Source organism: Euprymna scolopes, chromosome 21 (assembly GCF_053919585.1).
Source record: "Euprymna scolopes isolate OS-2025 chromosome 21, ASM5391958v1, whole genome shotgun sequence".
NCBI classification, from domain to species: domain Eukaryota; kingdom Metazoa; phylum Mollusca; class Cephalopoda; order Sepiida; family Sepiolidae; genus Euprymna; species Euprymna scolopes.
In genome coordinates, this window is record NC_136502.1 from 69,503,635 (window position 1) to 69,515,980 (window position 12,346).

Genomic DNA, 12,346 nt, shown 5'->3' on the forward strand with positions numbered 1-12,346 from the left:
AGTACCTTAATTCTCATTACGGAAAGTTACCATATTGCACGAGAATTGATTCTTCTTAAATAAATTTATTCCAAACTACTGTTTCTTATGCAATGAACACTCGTACACACGCATCCTGCTTACATGGTTCAATGACTTTCTTTCCCCCCTCAAAAAAATAACCACGTGTGTCCCTCTGTTAATAAGAATCAGTAATTTTAAACTGCATGCCCTTTTCACAAGACACTCATTTAGCTAAGCCTGCCTAATGAATACTCGTTGCAAAAAAAACTTAATGTTGAAATGATTTGAATTAATGTAAATAAATGTTATTTCATTTCAATATAGCGATCTTGAGTTCTTTATCAAGTGTCATTGTTTTTCTGAAGTTATTCACATTTTTTTTCTTTTATATGCATGAGGATGTGGCTTGGTAGAAACCTTTTGCAGATCGGAGATTACGTTAAATTTACCTTTAACAGTCTCGTGGATACTATACTATTTTTGACTTCTAGTTGATAGATTCCGATTATAAACTGATAGCACTCTACAGAAAATTGGAAAATACATTAGCTATCACCATGAAAAAAAAATTCATGGAATCATTCTACTACTAACCCTGTTCTTGTTTCCATTCTTATAAAGATAAAAAATCAAGTTCTTTTTTAATGTTAAAATGAGACTTTGTTTTCTATTCTATGTGGTCAAATGCAACGTATATACCATGCACTGGATAAGGCAGCAAAGGCTATGGCAATAGCTCTAGATATATCTGCCTTTGATAGGGTATGGCATGATAGTCTTCTCATGAAAATCAAAACATATGATATTATTGGACGAATACTACACTATGGTCGTGTGCCAAAATAATATGATATAAATGCAGATGCGTCTCAGGGGTCAAGCCTTGGACCTTTATTATTTCTGATATTCAAAAATAACCTTCCTGATAAAATTGTCACTGAAACTTGCTGACAGCACCATACTCTATAACAGACACCAGGGGAAACAAATGAACACGTATCCAAAGCAATAGCAGAAACTGTAGAGAAAGACTGAAATCGGAACATAAATGGATGATAACATTCAATGTTTCAAAAATCAAGTTTTTCTTCTATTAATGATTACAAGAAACTTTCTCAATCATTGATAGCCATGACTAATGATACATTACCTGAAAGTAGCTTGTTCAAATTCCTTGACTTAACGTTCACATGGAACATGAATTGGAACAGATACATTGAAGGCTGCTGCCAAGATCTTTCTACTGTGCTTGAAAGTTACTTACACCTGAGAGTATCCTGTATCCCTACAAAGCCACCATTCGCCCATTTATGGAATATTATTGCCACATTTGAGCTAGTGCATCTGCTACTAGTCAATCTTAGACAGGGTTCAAAAGAGAGTCACCAACCTAATAGGTCCCACTCTGTCATCTAGGTTTCAACCTCTATCCCATTGATGAAATGTTGTGTCCTTCAGCCTGTTTTAGAAATATTTTAATGCTGCAACAATGAACATCAAGCCCTTGTACTCCTTTGATGTAAATACTCCAGGCAAACCTGACAATCAGCTAAATCACAGTCCTACACAGTAGAGAAATGACAGAATGTTACTTTAAGAGTTTCTTCCTTCATACTGCTAGACTTTGGAATTCCCTTCCGGGTCCCTGTTTCCCTGACTGTACTGACATGTAGAAGTTCAAGAATAATGTAAACAGACTGTTATATTTCCATTAAAGTAAAAGTTTCTATGGCACGTTATTTTGCACACGTTCCTTTTCCTTTTTAAAAGGGCTGAGTTATTTCTTTTTCAACATTTCGTTACTAACAGTTCTTGTGTTTACTGTTGCTACCTGCTATTTGCTCTTACATTTATTATTGGCTGTGAAATTAGTTCGGTAAAGCCTAGTAAAGAGGTTTTGGTCTGTCTTCCATTCTACGATAAAACACCACAATTTACCAAACTAATTTTTTATTTTCCTCATGGAGAAGATAATTCGCCTGGATAAATTTGATGTTTCCTTGGCAGATCCTCAGGCCAGCAAGCTTTGGAAATTATGGTTCCACAACTTTAATTGCTATTCATCAACTATCGCTTCGTTAAACCCTGATAAGCTAGAAGTTCTCTATTTAAACATCGGTCCCTCTGTTGCTGACGTTATCGAAAGTTGCTCTGGTTTTGAACGTGCCATAGAAACTTTTACTTTAATGGAAATATAACAATTCTCCCCCCCCCCACCATTAGTAAGATTGCAAGGTGTAGATTTTATTTTTACCCATTTCTGCTTTAGATTCCTACCTGCTCACGTATGAATCAATGAAGCCAGATGTGGCACAACAAAGACAATCACAATGAAGCAACAATTTACTTGCTCAGACCAATGATAGAAAGAAAAGATCGTTAAATTTAAATAATAACAAAACCAATTCTTTTGTGATTTATATAAATCAGTTGGACAATAATTAGCTGATCAACATATAACACACAACTTGAAATTTTGTTTAGGCAGAGGTGTCTCCAAGATAACAAATTTCCCATAATTCCTGGAAACTATTTTGATTTCAGATCAGTTGTGCCCCTGTAAAATTGTTCCGAAACCTGACTCCTGATTGCAGACCTATTGCTACAAAATCCCGAAACTACCATGCAGAGGATGCCCTATTTATTGAAAAGGAAATTCTTCAACTGCTTAAGGACGACGTCATTGAAACCAGCTATTCACCGTGGCGTGCTCAAATTGTCATAACTTCGTCGCCTAATAGAAAGAAACGATTAGTGGTTGATTTTTCCCAAACTATTAATCATTTCACCCTACTTGACGCATACCCATTGCCTCGGATTGAGGATCTCATAAACCAAATCGCCCAGTATCATATTTTTAGTACGATTGATTTGTCTAAGGCTTACTACCAAATTGAAATTTGTCCCGAAGATTGGCCCTACATGGCTTTTCAAGCTGGAAATCGTTTGTATCAATTCAAACGAATACCCATGGGTGTCACTAATGGGGTTTCTGCCTTTCAACGATTTATGAATTCCTTTATTTCTGAAAATAAGTTATTCAGAACTTTTTCTTACATTGATGATATTACCATTTGCGGTAAAACTCAAGAGGAGCATGACGCTAACTTGGAACATTTCTTAAAAGCTGCCTCAACATACAACCTCGAAATAAACCAAGTAAAATCAAAGTTTTCGCTTCGCTCTATCAATTTGCTTGGATACCAAATCTGTGACAGAACTATCCAACCTGATCCTGAGCGCTTGAAACCACTTTTGCAAATGCCTTCTCCTTCGGATTCAAATTCGTTAAAAAGGTGCCTTGGTATGTTTTCTTATTACGCGAAATGGATACGAAAATAAATTCGCACAAAATTTGTTGAAAATAAACAATTCCTATGCTGCCTATAGTTGTGAATTCTTTCGAGAAACTTAAGAAAGACGTCGCCGAATCATCTGTAAAGGTTATCAACGACGAACTACCAATTACTATCGAAACCGATGCCTCAGAAAAGGCTATCGGAGGCACCCTCTTACAGGCTGATAGGCCTGTAGCGTTCTTTTCCCGCTCACTAAACCCATGAGAAATACGGCTACACATAGTTGAAAAAGAGGCTTATGCGATAGTTGAATGTGTCCGAAAATGGAGGGACCTCCTTGCTGGGAAGCACTTTACTATCGTAACAGACCAGCAAGCCGTATCTTCTATATATAAGTCAGCTAACCAAGGAAAAATTAAAAACGATAAAATCATTCGGTGGAAAATGGAGCTTCTCCCATTCTCGTACGATATAAAAAACCATCCCGGAAGTGAAAACATCGTTGCCGATACTTTATCGAGAGTGTGTGGTGCTGCCGCTTCCTCCTTGGAGGAGCTAAGGGCCATACACAGTTCATTAATACACCATGGTGTACAGCGTTTTTGGCACTTTATACGATCACAAAATATGCCATACTCAATTGATGAAGTTCGGCGTGTGACATCCGAGTGTACAACATGTGCAAAAATAAAGCCTCAATTCTTCAGCCCTACTAACAATACACTGATCCACGCTACTGCTCCCTTCCAGTGCCTCTCCATAGACTTCAAGGGGCCTTTCCCAGCATCTTCGAAAGGATGTCATTACCTATTTACTATCGTGGATGAGTACAGTTGATTTCCCTTTGTGTTCCCTTGCCGTGATTGTTCTTCGCAAACCGCAATCAAATGCCTGATGAATATTTTTTCTATTTTTAGACTTCCCGCTTTCATCCATTCTGATAGAGGAACATCGCTCATCTCGGAGGAGTTCAGAAACTTCCTGACGCGACTTGGGGTTGGGTGCAGTAACACTACTGCATACAATCCAAGAGAAAACAGTCAGTGTGAGCACTATAATGGCATTATTTGGCACTCAATATTATTGGCCCTGGAATCTAAACAGTTACCCCTTAGTGCTTGGCAGGACGTTCTGCCTGATGTTTTAAATTCTATTCACTCCTTACTATGCACTAGTACGAATGCAACTCCCCACGAACGATTGTTCAAATTTGAAATGCGCTCTTCTACTGGTACTGCCTTACCTGTTTGGTTCTGCGAACCTGGGGAGGTACTATTGAAACGGTTTGGCAACAGGAGCAAGTACGACCCGATCGTCGAGGTAGTGGAACTACTCAAGACCAACCCTACGCATGCGAGAATACGGCATAATGATGGCCGGGAGGATTCAGTGGCGCTAAGACATTTGGCTTGTTTTCCGCGCTCTGATGAACCTCAGGTTCCTGCTGAGAATACTTGACCCGACTTTGCAAATGCAGACCCGGCCCATTTGATTGAAACAAATCCAGTTGGCAATACACCTAATGCAGAAAATATAGAGAATTCGCAGAGACCGGCCAGTCCTTCGAATATTGAACTGCTTCCACGCCGGTCTAGCCGAATCCGTAAACCAGTGTAGCGACTGGACTTATAAATAAAACACATCGCCACTTTCAAAGATTACTTTCAACTTCGAGAAAAAAAAAAAAATCTACACCTTGCAATCTCTCTTACTGATGGGGGGGGAGATTGTTATATTTCCGTTAAAGTAAAAGTTTCTATGGCACGTGATTTTGCACACGTTCCTTTTCCTTTTTAAAAGGGCTGAGTTTTTTCTTCTTCAACATTTCGTTACTAACAGTTCTTGCGTTTACTGCTGCTACCTGCTCTTTATTTGCTCTTACATTTATTATTTGCTGCGAAATTAGTTCGGTAAAGCCTAGTAAAGAGGTTTTGGTCTGTCTTCCGTTCTACGATAAAACACCACACAGACATCTTGCTGTTCAACTCCCTACATAGTATCCCTGCAAATCATTTTTTTGTTTTCTGATTTTTTGCAATAAATATACAGTTAATGTGTAGTCATAGTGGCCTAGAAACAAACTGGCCACTGAGTTCTTAAAATACGCATAACAAGTCTTGTAAATGATGTTTGTGACAATGATTTAATGTGGACATTTTTTTAATAACAAAAACAAAAGCTAATTATTGCAAAGACAGAAGATGTCTATTGACCTTAGTCTTGAAAAGACCAAGGTTGTAGGTAGAAGGAAAACAGTGAGCAGGAAGAGAGTTCCACAAGCTTGCAGTCTTTGGAAAGAAACTATTGGAAGAGGAAGCTGTATTAGAATTAGGTATTAAAACAACAAATTGATGGAGACCACTAGACCAATGAGTAAAACAAACATGAACAAAGGAAGCAAGAAATGGATCAGACAATTCTGAGGAAGACATGTACTAATAGTATTTGCAGAAAAGACTAGCAACATAACGAGAGAGAGAGAGGGGGTAGAGAGAGAGAGAGGTTGCAACGAAGAAGAAAGGGGGGAGGCCAATCAAATTACAAATACGTTTCTGCAATTTATCAAGAATTTTCAAATGGAACAGAGATTCACTAGCTCAAATATGACAACAATATTCCATACATGGTTTGATAGTAGATTGATAGAGATAGAGAATATCTTCGAGTTTGAGAAATTGTTTAAAACGATAGAAAGAAACGATTTTACGTTGTTTTCATGGCAAATGTTCTACTGAACTCCAATCTATGGTTCCCCCTTGCCAAACTTTCACAAAAAATACCCAATAAGCTACAACCACTATATATGATTCCCCGTTTTCTAACTGCGCCTAAATTCTAAAAGCAGATTACATGAATAACATTTCTTTCTCAGAACTTCCCGCCTGTGGAACACTGTTCCACTAGCCTGCTTCCCGATTGAATACTACATGGTAGCCTTCAAATCCAATGTAAACAAATTCTTGTTGAGCCGTACTCATAAATAATCAGATTCTACTTAATTTACACCATTAACGATTACGACACTTCCACCTTACATTCATTAACCCTTATCCTCGAATGGCCTCTGGGTCTTAATAAGTGGTGATTCCAAAGTAAAAAAAAAAAAAAATCAGAACGCGCAATATATGGACTCCAAAAAAGATTTCATGGAAACACATACATCAAATGGTTAGATCATGTGCTGCCGTCGTCAAAATGCTAATTGGTATCTTACTCACACAGCCAGATAACTCGCACCGACAAAAGAGAAAAGTGCATTCATTTCAATTTAATCAGATACGAAATTTTATTCTTCCGTGAATCAGGTAAAAACCTGAAAAAAATACAAAATAAAAAGAGGGTGAGTTTCACTGTGACGAAAAAAACTAAAATAAAATAAATGAGTAAATAATAAACAAAACAAAACAAAAACATAAGAAGAGACTGGAATAAATGTCCATTTAAATGCTTAAAACCTCAATTCGAATTCCAACGTAAAGAAAAAGTAATTTCATATGAAGAAACGAGACTACCAAAAGGGATTTGCTACGATAAAAAAAATAGTGGGAACCTATTAAACATAATTGCATGGGAATATGGTAAAGGCACATTGTACTCAACTTAATCAGACAACCTATCTACACTCATATGAATTTGTTTTTTGTGTGTGATATTCATATTAAAAGCTATTTTTCTATTTATTTAAATATTTATTTAAGAAGAAAAATCACAAATTTTACAGAATTTTAGGGTTAAAATTATATAAAACAGGCAACTAATTCTTTTTAAATGTGGCATGAGGCCAAAAAGGGTGTGGGGGGGAAGATGGGTGTCGGGGGTCGTCCACTTGTCTATTCCCTATCACTAGTTGCAATCACCACAATACCGCATTCACTCTAGGGGTTGGATCTACTTAAAGCCCCAGATGACAATATGTACAATTTTTTTTTTTTTTTAAACAATAAAATTATATACAATGGCTTTTTTTTTTTTTTTTTTTTTTTACTTTATATTTACAATGAAATAATGACAAAATGGAAATTGTGATGTGTATGATATATGCGGATGAAATTGTGATGTGTATGATATATGCGGATGATGGGCGGGGATAATGAGAGCCTTAAAAACACCCCAAAATAAAGAAAAATAGCAGTAATAAAAAATAAATGAACCAAATAAAACGTTAAACGGTGAATGTGTTAGTATTGACCCACCCTTACCTATTTGATTTTGAAATGCTTCCTGTTTTCCGGTATCGGCCGAAAACAAGGGAGCACTTCCTAAGAGGGAGTGGGCACAGCTACGGACAAAATAAAGGGGGGGGGAAGGGATATTCGGTGACCTCCAAGAAAAATAACATCGGGACGGGTTGGGACTAAAATAAATTAATCAGGACTGGGCTTCTTTGGAGGTATCCTAACACCTAAAAATAAAAATTGGGGACATGGAACTCATTTATACCAACTAGCTAAGGGACTGATCCACTACGGGATTATCTTGATCTGGTCTGGGGGTTGCTTTTACGGTCGGCGTGTGCCATGCCTAGGCAGGGAACACGTACTCAAGCTTGTTTCGTACAAACGCACATAAACTAGCGGTGTGAATCCACCTCCTACTAAACTGTGAGCGAGATAACCTCCTTCTATCGCATCTGATTTTGATTTTAAGTTGGTGTTTAAAATACAAAATCAGATCCCGATGAGAAGGTGGCTCCCCCCCACGCCCTATCTCTATGCGTGAAACCCACACTACCAGTCTAGCTACGGCCAAGGTCGCTAGGAACACCATTCGTTCCTCCCTAGGCCACAAGGGATCTGCGTTGTAGACAACGGATGCTAAATCCAGGATCGTCACCTGATCGGGGACGATGCGAGCCGTGACCTCACTGACATACTCCCAGAATTCACGGAGCTTGGAACAAGTATAAAAAGCATGTTCTACGGTTTCTAAGCTATCTTCGTCGCACCGTGGACAAAAGGGACTAAATACCATACCAATTCTAAACAATATGTCATTGAGGGGTAGAGCGTTTCTAACCAATCGCCAGGTCAGGGAAAATTCGGAATTGTTAAGGTATCCCCGGCCTGGCGCCCAATTCCACAGAGAGCGAACCTCCCCCTCCGACAGCTGCAGCCGCTCCCCAAGCGGGTCCGAAGCGGTCCCCACCACTAATCCCCGATATAATGCCCTTCTAGGCTGTGCAAGGTCCAAGGACCCTGGCATCGCTCTAAGCGCATTTCGGCATTCGTTGAAGAATCTTGATTGCCCTCTCGGCCTTCTTTGGCATTCAATTAAATGATTGGGGATAAGGTCGGGAAAAGCTGCACCGACCGCGGGACCCCAATCAGACTCCTCAATCAGAGTTCTACCCAGGAACGCCAACCTTTCGGCATTTTTGTGGCTAGCCAGGTCAGGCATCCCCAGGCCCCCATCTTCAAGACGTTGAGTGCAGACCTGTCTACGGACAAGCGGCCGTCGCTCATTCCACAACAGTAAGAAAAGCGCACGCGTTAAGGCCGCCATGCGGACCGCAGGCAGAGGAAGTACAGCCAATCGGTAAAGGATCAGCGGAAACACATAAGTGGCGCATGCCTCCGCCCTACCTTTAAGGGACAATCCCCTTCGAAGCCAAACCCTGACAGACGCTTCGACCTTGCTCTGTACTTCCGACCAGTTCTTATCTAGACATAGACCGGGTCCAAACCAAACACCCAGAATACGGACCGGGCCATCCGTCCAGACAAATGCGCCAGGCAAAGCATTCGAGCCCCGCCAAGCGGCCAACCTCAGGCCAACGGATTTGCTGAGATTGACTACGGCCCCTGTAACTTGTTCATAACGCTTGAGAGCCTTAATCACCGTAATAATATCAACGACGCTCGAAACAAATACGGTGACATCATCGGCAAACGCGGAAACCCTGGCTCGCGCACCGCCAGGAAGAGCAATTCCGCGCAGGGCCGGTCCAGCCACCCTGGTCCTCACTTTCCTAAGGAATGGTTCCAGCGCGAGGACATACAGCAAGGGCGACAATGGACACCCCTGTCGCACCGACCGAGAAACCGCGAACGGCGCCGACTGCACCCCGTTGACCTGCACAACTGCCGTCGGCCGAGCGTACAAAATGGAAATCCATCTGCAGAAGCCGGATCCAAATCCGGCGGTCTCTAAAACAGCCATCAGGAAACGATGATCCACCCTATCAAACGCCTTGGACTGATCCAAATTAATCAGCGCGGCTTCAGTGTCGTCTTCTAAATTTTCTATGACTGTACGTATCAAATGCAAATTATTTTGAATTGATCTTCCCTTCACAGCGTAATTCTGATCCGGTTCGACCAAGTCAGCGATAACAATCTGCAAACGATTCGCCAGCACTCGGGCCAGGATTTTTAAATCCGTATTCAGCAACGTGATTGGCCTAAAATCATCTATCCCCCCAACATGTGTGTCGTTCTTCTTCAGAAGTGTGACCACTCCTTTGGTAACCTGACTCGGGATAGATCCCGTGTCAAACCAGTGGTTAAACACACCCGTCAGAATCGGAACAAACATGTGCGACATCCTCAAGTAAAGTTCGTAGGGTAGTCCATCCAGTCCAGGTGATCTGTTATAGGCGACCTGCTTCATAGCAGCTATGACCTCACACTCTGCAACCCGACCATCGCAACCAGCCGCTCGGGCCGCCTCCAGGCGGGGCGAGCCAGCCAAATAGTTGCCAAACTCCTGGACGCGGAGCCTGGACAGCTGCGCAAAGAGATCTTCAAAGTGCACTCGAAACCGCTCGCAAATCCCCCGAGCCGACACTAAGGAGTCCCCTTCCGGGCTCTGAATTTTACGAATGTAGTTATCCGATTTGCGCCCGAGCGAATAGACTCGTTCGGCTTTGTCAACATTCACAGCTTCGTTGGGCATCTTTTTAATTCTAGCCCTAACTACCTGGCCCTGATATCGCTCGCTAGCCAAACGACTCAGATCCGCCTTAGCTAACCCTATTTCTAGGGAATCCCCCCCAGCCACCGCCCGGGATAGTCTATCCTCTAGACGCTTCTCTGCCTTGGCCCTATCTAGCGCGAGGCGTTGGCCATATTTGACAGAGAAGTCTCTAATGCTAGATTTGGCGTTTACCCACCACTTACTCCCGGTAACCGCCCCCACTAATCCCTTCTGTATGTGTTTAGTTAGCCTTTCCCGAAAGTCACCTATCTCCAGTAGGGAGGTATTTAACTTCCAGTACCCAGCTAACTTGGGGTTGCTATCTAAGTCTAACCTGGCCACAAGTAGTTTGTGGTCAGAGTGGCCTAACCAGTGGAACGTGGGACAAGATATGTATTCTATGTTGCCTCTTCTAACTAACAACCGATCCAAGTAAGTACTTGAAGCGGAAGGCCTGCTAGAGAGCCACGTCCACGTCTCCCGCCCCGGGTGATCCACCCGATACCTGTCTACCAGATCGCATCTAGCCATCAGGTCCGACAGACTGGTTTCACACCCATCCGTCCCGCTAGTCCCGCCCACCTTATCTGCCCTGGGGTCAAGGATGGCATTCCAATCACCCACTAGTATTAACCGTTCCGAACCCCGGAGAAACACCTCCAACCGCCGGAAAAAGGAAACCCGCTCCCGTACGCAATTGGGCGCATACACCACGACGACTCGAAACGCTCTATTTGCCACGGCAACATCGGCCACGATCAGTCTACCATCAGCATCCGCGTGAACAACGCTAACCGTTGCAGAAAGGGTGCGCCTAACTAACAAAGAAACCCCCCTACTTTGACTATCACCGTATGTTGAAAAGACATCATAATGCCCCTCCAGCACCCGATGATCGTCAACGCAATCGTAGTGAGTCTCCTGTAACGCAGCCACATCTATATTCATCGACATGAGGTCCCTCAGTACCCTAGCGGCTTTGCTTCGGCACCTCATGCCCCTAACGTTCAAACTACACAAGCTCAAGGACGTGGCCATTGTGTCTAGATATCCGCAACCACCGACCTAAAGTCTTTGCTAGAAAGGGTGCCGCAGGACTGGGCGAGGTTGCCCGAAAGCAACTCGGACGTTACTCGTCCGTCTCGCGCAATACCTCCGACATCCAGGGGAAACGTTAATTTAAAGGCCCTATACAAACAAGGGTGGACGTAAATAGGAACCCTACCTTCGCATCTCGGCGCCAGCTGATCGAGGGAGTCATGCCTCTCTTCCACCAACTTTAAATCTGGAATCGCCCCCCTGGCGTCGTCGATCATATTCCACATGGCCTTCGTGCGTCCAGTTTTTGTATGGCGCACAAAGGTCATGACTAGGGGGGCGTCTGGGAAGTTTTTAGGGTTGGTAACACTTTTCCCGTCGATTATTTTCATTTCTCTAAGCGGCTTAATCAGGCCCCTATGGCGCTGCGTTATATACGTGTCAGCGTGAAGGGGGTCTACTTCGCAAATCCGGTCTCCAGGAAGGTAGGGGAGCTTTTTCGTCTTTTCACTCCTTACAGGAGATACAGAGGCGGCTCTTCTACCGCTGTTGGTTTTTGTCGCCGGCTTCTCCCGGGACAACGAGCGGGCACCGGTTGGGGGGGTATCGAAAAGGGATGGGGATTTTGGTTCAGCCGATGAGGTTAGGGTAGGGGTTTTGGGTGGCTGCACCGTAGAGATAGTCTTCTCTACATTCATAGGGGACGGGGAACGGGACCCTGCCTCCTTGTTTTTTCTCGCCTTCTTTTTAGTTTCCTTTTTCGGCACTTGGTACTCTATCACAGTAGCCGTTTCCTTATCGTGCTCCCCTTCTGAGTCAGACGAGGAGACCGGATGCATTCTTTTCTGGCCGCTAACAACTTCTTTAGTGGTAACGTTGGTGGAAGAGACCGTTGACGACACTGTGGGAACCGGCTGACCTTGTACCTCAGGGGGCTGCTCTCTTGTGGAGGGGGTCTTGGTGGTTCTGCCATTCTTCTTTACCACTGTAGTCCAGCCGTCCGACGTTGTTGCTTCTTTGCCCCCTCCGGTTAGCTTCTCAGGGGCTGCTGGTACCACTGCCGCCGGCTTTGCAACTACTACTACTGTCTG

General features: G+C 42.9%; 1 protein-coding gene across 1 annotated transcript; it reads left to right on the forward strand.

The window, feature by feature from the left end:
• Nucleotides 1-3,746: 3,746 nt before the first annotated feature.
• On the forward strand, nucleotides 3,747-4,139 carry LOC145242837 (uncharacterized). Its single transcript, XM_080105957.1, has one exon. It carries the CDS (start codon nucleotides 3,747-3,749, stop codon nucleotides 4,137-4,139), a length of 393 nt encoding a protein of 130 aa, XP_079962083.1.
• Nucleotides 4,140-12,346: the final 8,207 nt, after the last annotated feature.